Genomic DNA, 19,210 nt, shown 5'->3' on the forward strand with positions numbered 1-19,210 from the left:
TATCGCCGACATCATGAACAAATTCCAAATCCCTGCCCTAACTACTGCTGGGAAGGCAATGGCAAACCACCCAGTGTAACCATTACCGAGAAAGTGATTTGGCAGCAGCATGTTCTGCAACAGAGTAAGCTGCACCAGAATCGGAACATATCCCTTATCCTTCCCGATTGAAAAGTTAAAGGGAATAATCACATCGATCATTCTGAGTTATATCTGCCCCATTTACCTCTTTTCAATCCTTCCTCTTTGTTTCCCCTTCCTCATCAGCTGTATGGCCATTGTTTACGAGAGAGCAACGACATCGCAGACAGGCTGACGTCCATTACAGAACTTGGATCTCCACTGGACATGATCCAGCTCTTACAAACATCCTGGGAGGAGAGATTCCGGGTACAATCTATGTTGCTCTTCCGCTTCGGTGTGGATTACTGCACTTGATGTTTCAAGGATTTACATTTTTCTCAAGTCAGTTTGTATGTTCAGTTTGCCTTGTATCTATATCCTTTTTATTTAATTACCTTATCCTATGTCAAACATGATGGTGCAGAGGTAGCACACTTACGTTTGAGATGTCTCGTCTGGGTTTGATTCCTCGCAGGGTAGAATCTGTCGCATTGGTGATTGGTAGAATCGGGCGGATTGGTGATTAGTAGAATCGGTCGGATTGGTGATTGGTAGAATCGGTCGGATTGGTGATTGGTAGAATCTGTCGGATTGGTGATTGGTAGAATCTGTCGGATTGGTGATTGGTAGAATCTGTCGGATTGGTGATTGGTAGAATCTGTCGGATTGGTGATTGGTAGAATCTGTCGGATTGGTGATTGGTAGAATCTGTCGGATTGGTGATTGGTAGAATCGGTCGGATTGGTGATTGGTAGAATCTGTCGGATTGGTGATTGGTAGAATCTGTCGGATTGGTGATTGGTAGAATCTGTCGGATTGGTGATTGGTAGAATCTGTCGGATTGGTGATTGGTAGAATCGGTCGGATTGGTGATTGGTAGAATCGGTCGGATTGGTGATTGGTAGAATCTGTCGGATTGGTGATTGGTAGAATCTGTCGGATTGGTGATTGCTAGAATCGGTCGGATTGGTGATTGGTAGAATCTGTTGGATTGGTGATTGGTAGAATCGGTCGGATTGGTGATTGGTAGAATCTGTTGGATTGGTGATTGGTAGAATCTGTCGGATTGGTGATTGGTAGAATCTGTCGGATTGGTGATTGGTAGAATCTGTCGGATTGGTGATTGGTAGAATCTGTCGGATTGGTGATTGGTAGAATCTGTCGGATTGGTGATTGGTAGAATCTGTCGGATTGGTGATTGGTAGAATCTGTCGGATTGGTGATTGGTAGAATCGGTCGGATTGGTGATTGGTAGAATCTGTCGGATTGGTGATTGGTAGAATCTGTCGGATTGGTGATTGGTAGAATCGGTCGGATTGGTGATTGGTAGAATCGGTCGGATTGGTGATTGGTAGAATCGGTCGGATTGGTGATTGGTAGAATCGGTCGGATTGGTGATTGGTAGAATCTGTCGGATTGGTGATTGGTAGAATCTGTCGGATTGGTGATTGGTAGAATCTGTCGGATTGGTGATTGGTAGAATCTGTCGCATTGGTGATTGGTAGAATCGGTCGGATTGGTGATTGGTAGAATCGGTCGGATTGGTGATTAGTAGAATCGGTCGGATTGGTGATTGGTAGAATCGGTCGGATTGGTGATTGGTAGAATCGGTTGGATTGGTGATTGGTAGAATCGGTCGGATTGGTGATTGGTAGAATCGGTCGGATTGGTGATTGGTAGAATCTGTCGGATTGGTGATTGGTAGAATCTGTCGGATTGGTGATTGGTAGAATCTGTCGGATTGGTGATTGGTAGAATCGGTCGGATTGGTGATTGGTAGAATCGGTCGGATTGGTGATTGGTAGAATCGGTCGGATTGGTGATTGGTAGAATCTGTCGGATTGGTGATTGGTAGAATCTGTCGGATTGGTGATTGGTAGAATCTGTCGGATTGGTGATTGGTAGAATCTGTCGGATTGGTGATTGGTAGAATCTGTCGGATTGGTGATTGGTAGAATCTGTCGGATTGGTGATTGGTAGAATCTGTCGGATTGGTGATTGGTAGAATCTGTCGGATTGGTGATTGGTAGAATCTGTCGGATTGGTGATTTGTAGAATCTGTCGGATTGGTGATTGGTCGAATCTGTCGGATTGATGATTGGTAGAATATGTCGGATATGCTGATTGTTAGAATCTGTCAGATATGGGGATTGGTAGAATCAGAATCTGTCGGATTGATGATTGGTAGAATCTGTCGGATATGCTGATTGTTAGAATCTGTCAGATATGGGGATTGGTAGAATCAGAATCTGTCGGATTGATGATTGGTAGAATCTGTCGGATATGCTGATTGTTAGAATCTGTCGGATATGCTGATTGTTAGAATCTGTCGGATTGGTAGAATCAGAATCTGTCGGATTGATGATCGGTAGAATCTGTCGGATATGCTGATTGTTAGAATCTGTCGGATATGGGGATTGGTAGAATCAGAATCTGTCGGATTGGTGATTGGTAGAATCTGTCGGATTGGTCGAATCGGAATCTGTCGGATTGGTGATTGGTAGAATCTGTCGGATTGGTGATTGGTAGAATCTGTCGGTTGGGGATTGGTAGAATCTGTCGGATTGGGGATTGGTAGAATCTGTCGGATTGGGGATTGGTAGAATCTGTCGGATTGGGGATTGGTAGAATCTGTCGGATTGGGGATTGGTAGAATCTGTCGGATTGGGGATTGGTAGAATCTGTCGGATTGGTGATTGAATCTGTCGGATTGGTGATTGGTAGAATCTGTCGGATTGGTGATTGGTACAATCTGTCGGATTGGGGATTGGTAGAATCTGTCGGATTGGGGATTGGTAGAATCTGTCGGATTGGGGATTGGTAGAATCTGTCGGATTGGGGATTGGTAGAATCTGTCAGATTGGGGATTGGTAGAATCTGTCAGATTGGGGATTGGTAGAATCTGTCGGATCGGGGATTGGTAGAATCTGTCGGATTGGTGATTGGTAGAATCTGTCGGATTGGTGATAGAATTTGTCGGATTGGTGATTGGTAGAATCTGTCGGATTGGTGATTGGTAGAATCTGTCGGATTGGTGATTTGTAGAATCTGTTGGATTGGTGATTGGTAGAATCTGTCGGATTGATGATTGGTGGAATATGTCGGATATGCTGATTGTTAGAATCTGTCAGATATGGGGATTGGTAGAATCAGAATCTGTCGGATTGATGATTGTTAGAATCTGTCGGATATGCTGATTGTTAGAATCTGTCGGATTGGTAGAATCAGAATCTGTCGGATTGGTGATTGGTAGAATCTGTCGGATTGGTCGAATCAGAATCTGTCGGATTGGTGATTGGTAGAATCTGTCGGATTGGTGATTGGTAGAATCTGTCGGATTGGTGATTGGTAGAATCTGTCGGATTGGGGATTGGTAGAATCTGTCGGATTGGGGATTGGTAGAATCTGTTGGATTGGGGATTGGTAGAATCTGTCGGATTGGGGATTGGTAGAATCTGTCGGATTGGGGATTGGTAGAATCTGTCGGATTGGGGATTGGTAGAATCTGTCGGATTGGTGATTGGTAGAATCTGTCGGATTGGTGATATAATCTGTCGGATTGGTGATTGGTAGAATCTGTCGGATTGGTGATTGGTACAATCTGTCGGATTGGTGATTGGTACAATCTGTCGGATTGGTGATTGGTAGAATCTGTCGGATTGGTGATTGGTAGAATCTGTCGGATTGGTGATTGGTACAATCTGTCGGATTGGTGATTGCATGCAGGGTCTTTTATCAATGAGTCCGCATGAACCGCACAGCTGTCTTAACAACGATGATACAAATAACAGCCATTTAATGTCTGTCTGTCCGTTTTACCGTACTTTGTCTTTGAATGTGTCCCGATCGCACATGTGCAGAGACGTGGAAGGTAATACTTGCCCCTGTCTGCCTGCCTGGCAGTCAAACAACATTGAAAATCATTCCAAACAGGAAACTTACTGTTCATAAGGATGTTATAATGGACACAAACACCAGGCACGAATAACTAATGTAATGTGTTAGATCGGGTGATGTAATAGACCCTGGAGAAAATGGCGGTGGAACCCGTATTTTTATGCCTCTGCTGACGAAGTCGCCGGAGGCATTATATTTTCAGGTTGTCCGTCTGTCCGTTCATCCGTGATAGGTTTTCGTTACCACGATAACTTTAGAACGGCTGAAGGGATCTTAGTCAAACTTGGTGCAGGTATGTATAATGAGGTAAAGATGAACTTATTAGATTTTGGTGTCACAAGGGCAAAGGTCAGAGGTCATGTTAGGTAAAAATTCTGTTACTGCGATAACTTGTTAACCAGTGATGGGATTCTCATCAAATTTGGTATAATTATGTAGAATCATGTAAAGATAAACTGATTAGATTTTGCGGTCAAGAGGTCATACATCAAATGTCAAAGTCTGTAATAGGTCTATAACTTGATAACGGCTACAGTGATCTAATTCAAACTTGGTACAGGTATGTATAATGATGCAAATATTAGCTGATTATATTTTGGGGTCATAGGTCAAAGTCTAATACAGTTACGTGAAAAAGTAAGTACACCCCATGTAAAGTTTTGACTTTTTCAACATATTTCAACATACAGCTATTTGATCTTCATTTCAACAATATTGATAGATAAAGGTGATATATAATATAACAAATATCATGAAACATTTACATTTTGTAGTCCATTGTATAATTTAAATAAACATAAATGCAAATTTCGCATGTGGAAAAAGTAAGTACAATATTATATGCCAATATAATAATATTATATTGTATCACCTTTATCTTTCAATATTGTTGAAATGAAGATCAAATAGCTGTATGTTGATATGCAGACTTGGCATTTAATATGGAATATTTTTTTGTGGGGGTGAACTTACTTTTCAAGATGTCTTAGAACCAAAAGTTCATTGGAATAATGTTGAAATTATTCTAGATTTTGTTAATGTGACCTTTAAAAGAAACAAAAACCACATTTGACATTTCGAAAAAAATTAATTGATCCCTGAAAGTGATGTAAACCGATATCGAACTCAATTCATGGACAGTACTGTGTTAAACTTTTGTACGTTTTCCAGAAGTATCTCTTTATTTTGCACATTAGCCCAAATTTTTTTAAACAAAAGTTAAATTACGACTGGGATTACGGACAGTAAAATTACAGTTCAGTACTTCGTGTAACCCCCACGAGCATTCAGGAGAGCACGTACACGTTGAGGCATGCTGTTCACGAGATTTGCCAAGGTTTGGACAAGAATCGCTTGCCATGCAGTGACAATAGCCTGCTGCAATTCACGCACAGAGGTCGGCTGCTGGTCCAACAGAGGTCGGCTGCTGGTCCAATTGGACGATTTGACGCGTTAATTCTGCCCACAAGTTCTCTATCGGATTCATATCCGGGGACATGGCAGGCCACTCCATATGCTCTACACCACGGTCAGCAAGAAAGTGTTGGATCATGCGAGCACGATGAGGCCATGCATTGTCATCTTGGAAGACAAAGTTTCCTCGAAAGGCTGCACGAGCAAATGGAAGCAATGTTTCTTCCAGAATGGCCCTGTACTTGAACTGGTTCAGGTTTCCATTCAGAACAACCAGGTCAGTTTTGCCCCCTGCATGAAAAGCAGCCCAAACGGTCACCCCACCACCTTCAGCTTGGACTCTTGGCACTATACAATCTTTGTTGTCGGCTTCATGCACTTGTCTGCGGACTCGGATGCGGCCATCTTGACGATAGACCAGAAATCTAGACTCGTCACTGAAGATCGCGTGATTCCAGTGTCCTGGCTGCCATTGACGGTGCTCTCTGGCCCACTGCAATCGGCGCTGGCGGTGTTGTCTGGTCAGGCGTGGCTTTCTCAGGGGATGCCTGGCAGGATAGCCTGCTTGAACCAGTCGTTGGTTGACTAGCCTTCTGGATACAGGCACATTTGTCAGTTGCTGCCAGGCAGCCCTAAGCCAATTAGCTGACTTGGTACGGCCATTGCGGACTAACCAGTGCAGCTGGCGATCATCCCTCCTGGTGGTTCTGCGGGGACGTCCTGGCCTCGGTATTGGAGTAGGGACACCCCTCTGAGCATTTCGTTTCAGGATCTTTGACACCTGACCTTGAGTGATGCCATACTGCCGAGCAATAGCACGCTGTTTCATGCCGTAATTTCGTAAAGCCACCACTCCATGACAAACAGCATTGTCGAGTTGACGGACCATCTCCAGAGGAAGCGGCAATAACTTTTGGAGACGTGCAGCAGTTGTTTTCCACTAATACAGAACGCAACAACCCTTATATACCCGATTGTGAAGCCAATCGTCAAATGCACCTGTCCGTACATTTTGCCACGCCACCTGTGATATAATCCAGTTGTTGACTTCTTGCTGCGACAGACAATCAGTGACATGGTTCTTTTAACAAATAAATCACCAAAGTGTAAAAGAAACTCACCAGATTGATATACTGAGTTAAGAAAGTAAACCCAAGTCAAGAAAAAAAAAAATTCCATATTAAATGCAAGTCTGTATGTTGAAAAAGTCAAAACTTTACATGGGGTGTATTTACTTTTTCACATGACTGTAGGTCTATAACTTGAGAATGGCTGGGGTGATATAATTCAAAATTGGTACAGGTATTTGAATTTCGGTCGCCTTGTGTTTTATACCTCTACCCCCCCCCCCCCTTCCCACGCCTCCTCCCCCCAAGCCCTCTCCCTCCCACACTTCTCCCTGCTCTCAAATGTTGTGGTTGTGTGCTTCCCCTTCTCTCCCCATCTTGTCTTCCGCTCCCTCTTTTTGTATATTTTGTTTGTCTGGTTGATTTGTTTGTGAAATAAATGTTAGCTCTTTCACGAGCCTCGATTCAGTATACAAAAAAAAAAAAGAAGAAAAAAAAAAGTTATGTATAATGATGTAAAGATTAACAGATTAGATTTCTGGGTCCCGAGGTCAAAGGCCAAACATCAGAGGTCATGTCAGGTAAAAATGTGATAACTTGGCAACAGCTGAAGGGATTTAAATTAAAACTTGGTACAGGTATGTATAATGATGTAAACATGAACTGATTAAATTTTGGGGTCGGAGGTCATGTCAGGTAAAAATGTGATGAGTTATAAACAGCTGATTGGATTTAAATAAAACTTGGTACAAGTATCGTAATGATGTAATTATCTGGGTGGAGGCATATTTGTCGACGCCGTGACGTCAAAGAGTAGAAGAACCACCTTTCGGCACCATTTTTCCCTGCAAAGCAGGGGTTGGCCTTTTTCTGGCACCGGCCCCCTTTTTGAAGTGATGTTTTATGGCCGGATGCTCTACCTGCCACCAACCCTGTTACCAACCTCTTGCGACACACAGGGAATTACCAGTGAACTGGTACTCAATTTGATGACCACGGAAGGATGACAGGCCGAGTCAACCCCCCTGGTGTTAATTCAGCGATTGACCAGGATTTGAACCCAGGATCCTCGGATCCTCAAGCCAGCACCCTAACCGCTAAGCCAACACCAGGCTTGCCGTTCGTGACGTCAAAGAGTGCCGTTCTAGTTTTTATTTATATGCATTTAAACATCTTTTAACCTATAACTAAATTGAATTATATATTTGAACACTATATAACACAAATTGCCTCGTAATACTTCCAAGAACCTCCAGTTTTGCAGGGCTGTGTTCAGTTACCAAGTTTCTCGTAGATCGCTCGCCAAGTGGCTTAGTTACTCGAGCAAGCACTCCATTGGAAACGGTTGATGAGGAACAGCTGGCTTGGCGAGCGCTAAGTCTATAGGTTGGACCGTTTCACTACAGGCAGTCAAGGCCTATCCAATGGTGGAGTCATGATGTCAGGTCAAACATCAATGATTGAGGAACAATTTAATTTCAGTTCAATATAATATATTTTGAACACGAATCTGAACATGAATTGGAAAACGAACCTGGAGCTTATCAAAACGTTGGCTCTGAGTTCGTCTCGATCGCGCATGCGCAGAGAGGAGTGAAACAATATCCTTACTCTGTCTACCTATCTGGCGGTGAAACAAATTTGAAAATCATTCCAAACAGGAAACGTACTGCTTTTGAAGATGTCATAAAGGACACAAACAACAGGCACAAATAACTAATACAACGTGTTAACCATTAATAGATAACCTTCATCCCGCAGCAACATCTGGACAACCCCGGGTCTTTCGGATCTCACCCCACCCCTCCCCGAAGGAAATTTTCTTTAGAAAAAAATGTTCGAATCATTTATTGCAATAATAGTATGTACAAATAAAATTGAAAACCTTTGCAGTATTTTAAGACGAACACGAGATTAATCTGCAATTGATAACTTTTTATTATTTTTTAGAAAAAATGGTTCAATTTTTTTTTTCGAAAATATGTGGTTTTGGGTCTTCAAAATCCCAGGTTACATTTTACGGGTTAAATAAGGTGGTGTAGAAGATGACTTCCAAAAAAAGTTTTCTAAAACCTTTAAAATATTTTATTTTATATCAATACACAATAATGATATAGTTACCGTACTTGAATACTGGAGAACACAAATCGCCTTTTTGGCACTTTCAAAACCCTTCCATTTAGCAGTACTTGAACAAAATATTACAGCATTTTACAGGATCACGACCAGTGATGAGGTGGCAATGATGAGGATAGAGCGAGTGGTGCCATTGGTGAGTGTTTATCAAATGGTGGCAGTGGTGCGGATGTAGTGTGTGGAGGGAGTGGTGCAGATGTAGCATGTGGAGGGAGTGGTGCGGATGTAGAATGTGGAGGCAGTGGTGCAGATATAGTGTGTAGAGGGAGTGGTGCGGATGTAGAATGTGGAGGGAGTGGTGCGGATGTAGAATGTGGAGGCAGTGGTGCGAATATCGTGTGTGGAGGCAGTGGTGCGGATATAGTGTGTGGAGGCAGTGGTGCGGATGTAGTGTGTGGAGGCAGTGGTGCGGATGTAGTGTGTGGAGGCAGTGGTGCGGATGTAGTGTGTGGAGGGAGTGGGGCGGATGTAGTGTGTGGAGGCAGTGGTGCGGATGTAGTGTGTGGAGGCAGTGGTGCGGATGTAGTGTGTGGAGGCAGTGGTGCGGATGTAGTGTGTGGAGGCAGTGGTGCGGATGTAGTGTGTGGAGGCAGTGGTGCAGATGTAGTGTATGGAGGCAGTGGTGCAGATGTAGTGTGTGGAGGCAGTGGTGCGGATATAGTGTGGAGGCAGGGGTGCGGATGTAGAATGTTGAGGCAGTGGTGCGCATTAACGCATGGATCTGGAACTTACTGAACTCGTAACAAACAGTGATTGTGATATTCTTGTAGCTGTTACCATGTGGAACGTTGTTAACCATAGAGGCAATTTGAATTATCATCATGTAGCATATTTCATTTTTGACACACTGATTGAATTTAGATTACCATAGTAACGATTGTGTAATCGGCTGTCAGAGAGATAGCAATTCTATGTCTAATCTGGGTTCAATTCCTGTCCCAACGACGAACCCAGTGCAGTTTAACACTCATTTTGCACAATTTTAATAGGTGATGAAGAAGACATGCGTTACTAATTAGACAAAACTCCTCTGCACAGCAAAGACTAAATTTCCCAAAAAAACCTAAATTCCGTCTCTCCGTTCCTCTTCACCTGACCAAGTATAAATTATCTATGTGAATGTGTACCGTGTAGCACCACCTAGTGGTGGTGGCAGTGGGTATTATATTTTCCTTTTTTAACTGGTCAATTCTGAGGTTAAAGCACTCTATGCACACCTAAATTTGTCCCCTCCCCCCCCAAAAAAAACACCGGAGGGGCCTGTAAAAGCCCCCCACCCCCAAAAAGATATATTACTCGTATATATCTCTACCCTCCCTCTCTCCCATTCCTCTCCCCCTCCCCTCCCCCCATCACATCCCCCATTCCCCTCCCCTCCACCCTTCCCATCCTCCATCCCCTGCCACTCTGCCCCCCACACGTCCACGTTATGCCAGGTACTTCAGCTTGTTCTCTATAATCCATGTCTTTGTCCTCTTCCCCAAATACCTACATCCTTTGACAAACCTTCAATCCATATATTACGTATCTAAAACGATGGAAAATCCCCAACTCTCCCCATCCAAACCCCCGCTCCCACTCCTCCTTTCACTTCCCAATATCACCCTTTCACCGACTTACTATTTTCCTCCAAGCTCTTTTTCCCTTATCAACTCCATCCACCCTCTTTCCTTTTCTTCTCTGAAGTTGCATTTCAACCCCCCCTCCCCTCCCCCCCCTTTACTACTTACAAACATCAAATGCACACTGTGCTTTGTTCCCTTGTCCACTTTAAGCACTTCTCATAACATCAAGCCTTGAGATTTTCAAGGGCCCCCCCCCCCCCCACCCCCGTCATCCAATGTAGTTAAAGGCTGTGTTGTGGCTTAAAATTGCAAAATCCCTTCTTGGCTCATGTGATGTTCCTTTCAACCATGATTGGAGTATATATGGAGTGCCAACTGGTGGAAAGGTGGTGTTCAGGGTGGTGTTTGGCAGGTTTGAGAAACAGTTTATAGATGAGACATCGAGAAAATGTTCCAAACATTACAATCTGGAATGATATCCTTCCGTAGTTTACTGAGCCAACTTTTGTTTTGGAGAATGTATAACTCCAAAATTTCAGTTCAGTATTTAAAACCTCTATATCACTTTGAACTGTCTCCATCATCAAGCCACAAGTTGAATACAATCTTTATTCTCATACATACGTTTCCCTCAAAACTGCATACCTGACTTCTTTCCATCCGCCTCCCACCCGTAGCCAACTTTCTCAATTTCTCATTTCTTCCACCTGAAATTTCATCCTACCCTAATACCACTGCAATTTCTGACTGTTTGGTCCTTTATGTACTCCATTTGCCAGTATGTTTACCGAGTTTTTATGTTGTCATGTATTTCCTATATATAATAGGAGCCGTCCGTGCATGCATACGAATTCCAGACCCCTCTTGACACCCCAAAGACCCCATAAATCCCCAAGACCCTTGATAACCTCAAGACCCTTGATAACCTCAAGACCCTTGATAACCTCAAGACCCTTGATAACCTCAAGACCCTTGATAACCTCAAGACCCTTGATAACCTCAAGACCGTTAATAACTTCAAGACCCTTAATAACCTCAAGACCCTTAATAACCTCAAGACCCTTAATAACCTCAAGACCCTTAATAACCTCAAGACCCTTAATAACCTCAAGACCCTTAATAACCTCAAGACCCTTAATAACCTGAAAACCCTTAATAACCTCAAGACCCTTAATAACCTCAAGACCCTTAATAACCTCAAGACCCTTAATAACCTCAAGACCCTTAATAACCTCAAGACCCTTAATAACCTCAAGACCCTTAATAACCTCAAGACCCTTAATAACATCAAGACCCTTAATAACCTCAAGCCCCTTAATAACCTCAAGACCCTTAATAACCTCAAGCCCCTTAATAACCTCAAGCCCCTTAATAACCTCAAGACCCTTAATAACCTCAAGACCCTTAATAACCTCAAGACCCTTAATAACCTCAAGCCCCTTAATAACCTCAAGACCCTTAATAACCTCAAGACCCTTAATAACCTCAAGCCCCTTAATAACCTCAAGCCCCTTAATAACCTCAAGACCCTTAATAACCTCAAGACCCTTATTAATCTCAAGACCTCGAAGATCCCCTCAGACCTTTAAGAACCTTTAATACCCATTAGATCACGAAAAACACTTTTACCTTAAGTACTCTTTTGACACTTCAGACACCTTTTAGATCCCTTATCCCTTTAGACCTTTTATACTATTTAGACCCCTAGAACAGTGGTTTACAAACATTTTTGTCCACATCCCAAAATAGGAAATCGAATTTGCTTCATGACCCAAGTAGTACCGGTACCTACGATAAAAAAAATTGTCGGAGAAAATGCTTTCCTCGTGAAACCACCCCCCTCAAAAACCTGGATTACTGGAGTGACAATTTTAACCTTGAAATTAAATGAGCTTCACACCTTTTTTAATCCGCACAACCTCATCAATTATATTTTTCAAATCTCCGAAAATTTCATCTTTCTACTTTTACTTAATATTTTACTCTTCTTCCCTCTTCATTCTTTACCTCTGCCACCTAAGGTGGGCATAGGTTATGTTTTCACCCCTGTCTGTCTGTTTTTCTGGCTGTCTTTCTGTGAACAGGATATCTCAAAAGGTTATGGGCAGATTCGGATGAAACTTAGTGGACAGGTTGTGTGTCTGACGAGGGAGAATTGGAATCGATTCGATTTTTCTGAAGATCGAAATACGATCATTTTTTAAATTAATAAGTGATTCTTCACCTTTGAGTGATGGGGACAAAAACGATATATTGATGTTTCAAAAGGTTGTGAATGGATTATGACAAAACTTGGTGGATGTGTTAGTTAGGATGAGTTAGTTAGGATGAGTTAGTTGGAACAAGCTGATTTTGGTTCAGGTCTGGATCCAGATCCGGCCTATCAGTGGATACAAAACATAAACTGTTTAGCCTAGCGGAGGTTTGCTCTCTACCAAGTGCTGTTCTAATTACCTTCGCAAAAGCGGAAGGTTATGTTTTGATCGCTGTGTATTTATTTGTATGTCTGTGTGTGTGTGTGTGTGTGTATGTTATTCGCATAACTCAAAAAGTATTCAACCGATTCGCATGAAATTTGGTGGGATGATAGGTTATTATCCGGGAACCATTTGATTAGATTTTGGAATCGATCGGGTCAAAGGTCAAGGTCAAGGTCATGAAAAGGTCAAAATCGTCTTTTTACCATAGCGCGGTCAATTTGTGTCCAATTTGTATGAAACTAATGCCAAAATGCTTTGCTACACAGATCTTGTAGTCTTTTATTTTGGCAACAAAAGTAGCTGCGGCGAAGGTATGCGCTCTACCGAGTGCCCGTTCTAGTTTTCATGTGTGTTGAGTTTTTGGTTCCAAATGAAAAGCACTATGAAAATGAATGAATGGATGAATGATCGTTTTTAAGGCCATTTTCCCCGCCAGAGCAGGGGTTAGCCTTGCGGGCCCCATGACAATCATGGTTCCCTGGTTGAGGCAATGTTTTTATGGCCGGATGCCCTTCCTGGCGCCAACCCTTAGTCGCCTCTTACGGTGCACAGGGATACGGTGTACCTATTCTAAACCGGGGTACACACCAGGAACTGAAAAGCAAATGAAATGAAAAGCACTATAGAGGAGAAATTTATTGATCCATTGATTCGGGATCAATATCTCATTGGCATTGAATAATAATTCATTGTGGCCCAAATAATACATTAATTACAATTTCAGTATAATTACCTTTGCAAAAGCGGAAGGTTATGTTTTGATCGCTGTGTATTTATTTGTATGTCTGTGTGTGTGTGTGTGTGTATGTTATTCGCATAACTCAAAAAGTATTCAACCGAATTGCATGAAATTTGGTGGGATGATTGGTTATTATACGGGACACATTTGATTAGATTTTGGGAGCAATCGGGTCAAAGGTCAAGGTCAAGGTCACGAAAAGGTCAAAATCGTATTTTTGTTGTTCTGTTCCCTACACTCCCATGCCAAGTACAGAACAGTAGTTGCGGCGAAGGTATGCGCTCTACCGAGTGCCCGTTCTAGTTATAGTTTTGTATTTAATACCAGAACATCTTTCTCCAATTTCAAGGTTACAAAATGACCTGATCAGTAAAGATGTAATACTGAGTTTCCGTTAAGTTTATCAATAGTTCATTGTTGATCAAGTGTTTAGTCAAAACTCAGTTTAATTTATTCTCATCATTTGAGGCACTATATTTATGACACCTCAATTGACGAAAAGTTTGGGCGAAATTCCAAGCAACTTGGGGTGTGCTGAGCCACACCATCTGGAGGTAGGGAAGGTGCATCTGGAAGTGCATCCAACTTTATGATGTTCCAAAAGCTGATTGAATAGGACATGCAGGAAGGTGGATGGATACCTGATGTTTGATTTCCATTATTGTTGAAAAGTGTTTTATTTACGCTGCGTAATCTTGACATCATTGCACAACATATTGTCCATTAGAGAAGAGATGATGTGAAGATATCTTTCGTTGGCAAATCACCCGCTCTGTCCCTTGCGGCAGGAAATACGCTGGGTAGTTTACTCATGGACTCCTTGCAGAAGTTAACAAAAATTCCTGACGTGCATTCTTCGAAAGGCTCCTTCGAATCTTTGAGACCCAAAAGCCAGTGCTGTTAGATGAGGCGATTGACTTACTTTCTCCTTCACAAAGGAGGTGTGCTCTATATAATGCAACGCCCTGTTTGTGAAGCATTACAATTATGGTTTGTAATTGAATCCTATTCTGTTGGGAATCAAACTCAAAGTAGACTGCTTAGAGGAGCTACCTTTGAGCTAACTTTACTGTTTCACTGCATGTTTAGCATTGAGTTACTATGGTAGTTTTGAGTGGAGGCATTTGTGTCCAAGTACTTAAAGCTAGGCCTTGGTAGGCCAGTTGTGTGCTTATTTTGTAGGGAAAGACTGGAATAAATGTGACACAGCCTTGTGGAAATTTGGATACATTTTACAAGATCACAACCATCTCATTGTATCTTCCCGATGGAACTGCAACCCTTAGATTTGTCTGAGCCTCGCCCGCCTACTGCAGTACTTGGCGCATTCCCCTCTTGGCTCTGTGGCACTGCTGGACTTCCGCCCACGGCAGTTTGTCCTCAGGGATGGAGAGCTCAAGATCTCTGATATGGACGATGCAACAGCAGGAGAACCACGCTGCACAGAAAGCCATCACTGCACCCTCCACTTCTCTTCACACAACTTCTCTCTACCTTGCAGTCTACCCCGTGGCCGGTGTTTAGGCCTCAATGAACGACGGAATTTGTACAATGCACACAGGTAAGGAACCACTGTTTCTACCACATTTCTGATTGGAAATTAAGTCAATAGTCACTATACTGTAAGGTGCTTTGCTCGGCGCTGAAGCAATACTAAGTAATCGATCTGCTAGGTCTGCTTTATTATGTCCAGCACTATAATTGGACATTTTCCCAAAATATTATTGGTATTGACTGTGACATGAAGAAAAGAGGGACGTTACATTTTCGGCTGAGTTCTAAATGAAAAACTTTCCGAAGATATTGCAATTGGTTAATGATGTTTCCATAAATGGCAGGGGGCAGATGTTGTGTGATATTTTTTGTGCTTTTGCCTTTCACCCCAATCTTGGTATTTCCAGATACTTTTTAACATACCTGCTACCGCACAGTGCCCCATCCACACTGCGCCCAGCTCTTGATGAAATAGTGAATGCCACAGGTAAGCCACGTCAACATGTGCTTTAACTAGGAGAATGTACTACATCTTGAACGTCCTGATTGAAATTAATACCGTAGCCTTAATATGTATTTACACTCATCTATAATGGAGCAGATACCTATGGTATATATGTTAAATCTATTATATAATGAAAACCATGGTGTCTGTCTGTACATTCAGCTGTCTCCGGTTTCCGGCGGCTGCTTCCCGCCCTGCGTTTGACAAGTTCCACACTCAGGAAAAGCTTGTCATTCAATCAGGAGAGCATGATACCAAACGAGATAGATTTTAAACATATAAATACAACATGGAGTCCATTCTCTTAACAGTGCGTTAAGATACGACCTTGGGTTTATCACAAAATTGAACAAACCATGTCAGCGTTGTTAATAACATTATCCTCCATTTAAAGTCTTTAATTAAATGATCGCCTTGCACTGCAACATTTGTTCAAGGAAAATCCTCCATTTAACATTGTGATCTAAAAAATTTTTTGCCCCTTTGGGCGTTTCCAGGGGGGAGGAGGGGGATGCCCCCCAAAATTGGTGTTTGTTTTCTTCTCAGAAGCTACAACATAGGGCAGTACCCCCGTGCTCACCTGGCAGAATAAACAGTATACTGCCCCGACTAAGGGTATTTTAAACCAATTTCAATGCTTGCTAGAAGCATGTAGAATCATACCAACATAATCATAAGACTTTAAATAAACAAACGAAAAAATACCCCCCCCCCCCCACTTCCGGTGGGCAGTATAAGTATATCAGAGCTTTGGCTCTGAGTGAAACCAAGAGTAAAAAATAACTAACCTTTTTAAATCCATGAAATTGTAGATTAACTGGAACTTTGGCTGTCACTGGGGACGGGTACTTTTGCTTGATTTTTCTGTCACTGGGGACGGGTGCTTTTGCTTGCTTTTCTGTCACTGGGGACGGGTGCTTTTGCTTGCTTTTCTGTCACTGGGGACGGGTGCTTTTGCTTGCTTTGCCGTCACTGGGGATGGGTGCTTTTGTTTGTACTGTGCATTATATACATGCAGCGGAAATAGCACCACCTTTAGTGGTAGCCAGTATTACAAATCATCTTCCTTTATCTTCTTAGGTACACTGTATCCCTGCGTGTCGTAAGAGGCGACGAAGAGGGTTGGCGTCAGGAAGGGCATCCGGCCATAAAAACATTGCCTCAAAAAGAGAACCATGACAATTACAACTACATATGGGCAGGGTGCAGCCCGAAGTGGAGATCTGTTTCTGAGGTTTGGGACATGGAATGCAGGGACAATGACAGGGAGATCAGGAGAAGTGGTGGAAGTATTGGTCAGAAGAAGAGTGGACATATGTTGTGTGCAAGAGACGAGATGGAAGGGAAGTGGTGTGAGAATGGTGAAGGGTAGGCAGGGACAGAAATACAAGTTTGTGCGGCAAGGGTGCCCGGAGGGCGTGAATGGTGTTGGTGTCCTCTTTTCTGAGGAGTTTGTAGACAGTGTGGTGAGTGTGACTAGAGTGAGTGATAGGTTGATGATGGTGAATATGATGATTGGAAGGCTCTTTGAACATCATCGCGGGATATGCTCCGCAGGTTGGTCGGAGCGATGAAGAGAAGGACAAGTTCTCGTGTGCGATAGAGAAGCTGATGGAAAACGTGAAAGATGAGGAAGTTGTTGTGGTAGGAGGAGACCTAAATGGACATGTGGGAAGGAGTATGGACGGGTTTGAGGTAAGGGAGTTCATGGGGGTTACGGATATGGTGTGAGAAATGGAGAAGGTGAAAGGATTTTGGAGTTTGCTGATGGAGCTGATTTGTTGATTTGTAATACTCAGTTCCAGAAAGAGGATAATAAGCTTGTTACATACACGTCAGGTGGGTCGACGACAACCGTTGACTACCTGATGGTGCGTAGGCGAGATAGGGGGCACCTCTGGGACACAAAGGTGATCCCAGGGGAGGAGGCTGTTTCACAGCAGCACTTGGTTGTCTGCGACATCAGGGTGAAAGGTGCGAGGAGAGCTCGGCGGGTGAAGTACCAACCGAGAATGAAGGTGTGGAGGTTGGAAGAGGTGACAGTAAGGGAGGCATTAAAAGAGAGGCTGAGTAGGGTAGAGGATGATGTGGTTGAGCTTGAAAGTGGTTGGATGTCAATGAAAGATAGTCTGTTGGGAGCCATTGGTGAGGTATTTGGATGGACAAAAGGACCACCGAGGCACTCGGAAACATGGTGGTGGGATGATGAAGTTGGAAAGAGGATTGACGAGAAGAGGAAGAAGTTCAAGGCGTGGCAGAAGGCGAAGGGCACGGGAGCAGAAAAAGCAGAGCATGAAAGTTATAAGGCAGCCAAGAAGGCTGCAAAGAAAGAGGTAGCAAAGGCGCAGGAGGCATGTCGGAAAATGTTCGGAGAACGCTTGGATTCGGAAGAGGGTCAGAGAGCGGTATTCAGGATTGCAAAGCAGATAGCGAAACAGAGGTGTAATGTGATGGGGGTGAGTTGCTTGAAGGATGAAGTGGGACAAATCGTTGTGGACCCAGATGGAATTAAAGGAAGATGGAAAAGATATATGGAAATGCTGTTGAATACAGAGAATGAATGGGATGGCAACATAGAGAGTAACCCAGTTTTAGGACCGGCAGAGAAGATAACTGAGAAGGAAGTTGAGGAAGCGATAAAAGCAATGAAGAGTAGAAAAGCGGGAGGGCCAATGGGAGTTGTGGGAGATATGTTGAAGGCAGCAGGAAGTTGGGGTGTGAAGAGAATGACAGAGATCTGTAATCTGGTGGTGAAAGAAGGCCGCATTCCAGTGGATTGGGAACTGAGTACCCTCGTCCCTCTATACAAGGGGAAAGGTGACCCTCTGGAGTGTGGCTCGTACCGAGCGATAAAGTTATTGGAGCATGGAATGAAGGTATTGGAAAGGGTGTTGGAGAGGAGGATAAGGAAGAAGGTGAAGATCGACGAAATGCAGTTTGGATTCATGGCAGGAAGAGGAACGACAGACGCGCTCTTTATTGTGAGGCAGTTGCAGGAGAAGTACATGGAGAAGAGGAAGAAGTTGTTTCTTGGGTTTGTTGATCTGGAGAAAGCATATGATTGGATTCCATGCAAAGTATTGACATGGGCATTGAGGAAGTTAGGAGTGGAGGAATGGTTGATCAGAGTAGTGACGGCAATGTACAATAGAGCGCGCACAGCTGTAAGGACGAAGGACGGGAACAGTGGTGAGTTTGAGGTGAAGGTGGGAGTGCATCAGGGGTCGGGACTAAGTCCACTACTATTTGTAGCTGTGATGGAGGTGCTGGCTCAGAACGTAAAGGAGGGTTTACCATGGGAGTTGTTGTATGCAGATGATCTGGTGTTGATTGCGCAAAGTATGGATGGACTGAAGGAAAAGATGAACAAGTGGAAGGAATGTATGGAGACAAAAGGTCTGAAGGTGAATATCGGAAAGACGAAGGTGATGGCAAGTGCTAAAGCATGTGGTGAGGTGGAAAGAACTGGGAAGTGGCCACATGCTGTGTGCAGGAAGGGTGTCGGAGTGAACTCAATTCAATGTACAATGTGCGCTGAGTGGGTTCATCAAAAATGTAGTGGTCTGAGAGGGTCATTAACCAGTGTGGCAGCTACATTAAAATGTAAGGTGTGCACAGAGGGAGTGGCAGATGGAGGAAATGTTGAGTTGGATCTTGGAGACGGCGTGAAGCTGGAAGGTGTGAAAACATTTTGCTACCTCGGAGACATGCTAAATGGAGAAGGTGGATCAGACTCGGCAACGGTTGCTGGAGTGAGATGTGCATGGAAGAAGTTTCGGGGACTGAGTGGC

The 19,210-nt window shown here is 43.3% G+C and overlaps 1 protein-coding gene across 2 annotated transcripts in view; it reads left to right on the forward strand.

The window, feature by feature from the left end:
• The window catches only part of PKDCC (protein kinase domain containing, cytoplasmic), a 49,683-nt gene that overhangs the window by 19,513 nt on the left and 10,960 nt on the right, over positions 1-19,210 (forward strand). Inside the window, exons 2-4 of one of the 2 annotated variants that reach the window (XM_068131155.2) lie at positions 268-390; positions 14,707-14,981; positions 15,322-15,401. In XM_068131155.2, coding sequence (XP_067987256.1) covers positions 268-390; positions 14,707-14,981; positions 15,322-15,401 — 478 coding nt within the window. The remainder of the gene's footprint in view (positions 1-267; positions 391-14,706; positions 14,982-15,321; positions 15,402-19,210) is intronic. The other variant, XM_068131156.2, reaches the window with a different exon arrangement.

Source organism: Myxine glutinosa, chromosome 11 (genome assembly GCF_964187855.1).
Source record: "Myxine glutinosa chromosome 11, kmMyxGlut1.1, whole genome shotgun sequence".
In the NCBI taxonomy this organism is placed as follows: domain Eukaryota; kingdom Metazoa; phylum Chordata; class Myxini; order Myxiniformes; family Myxinidae; genus Myxine; species Myxine glutinosa.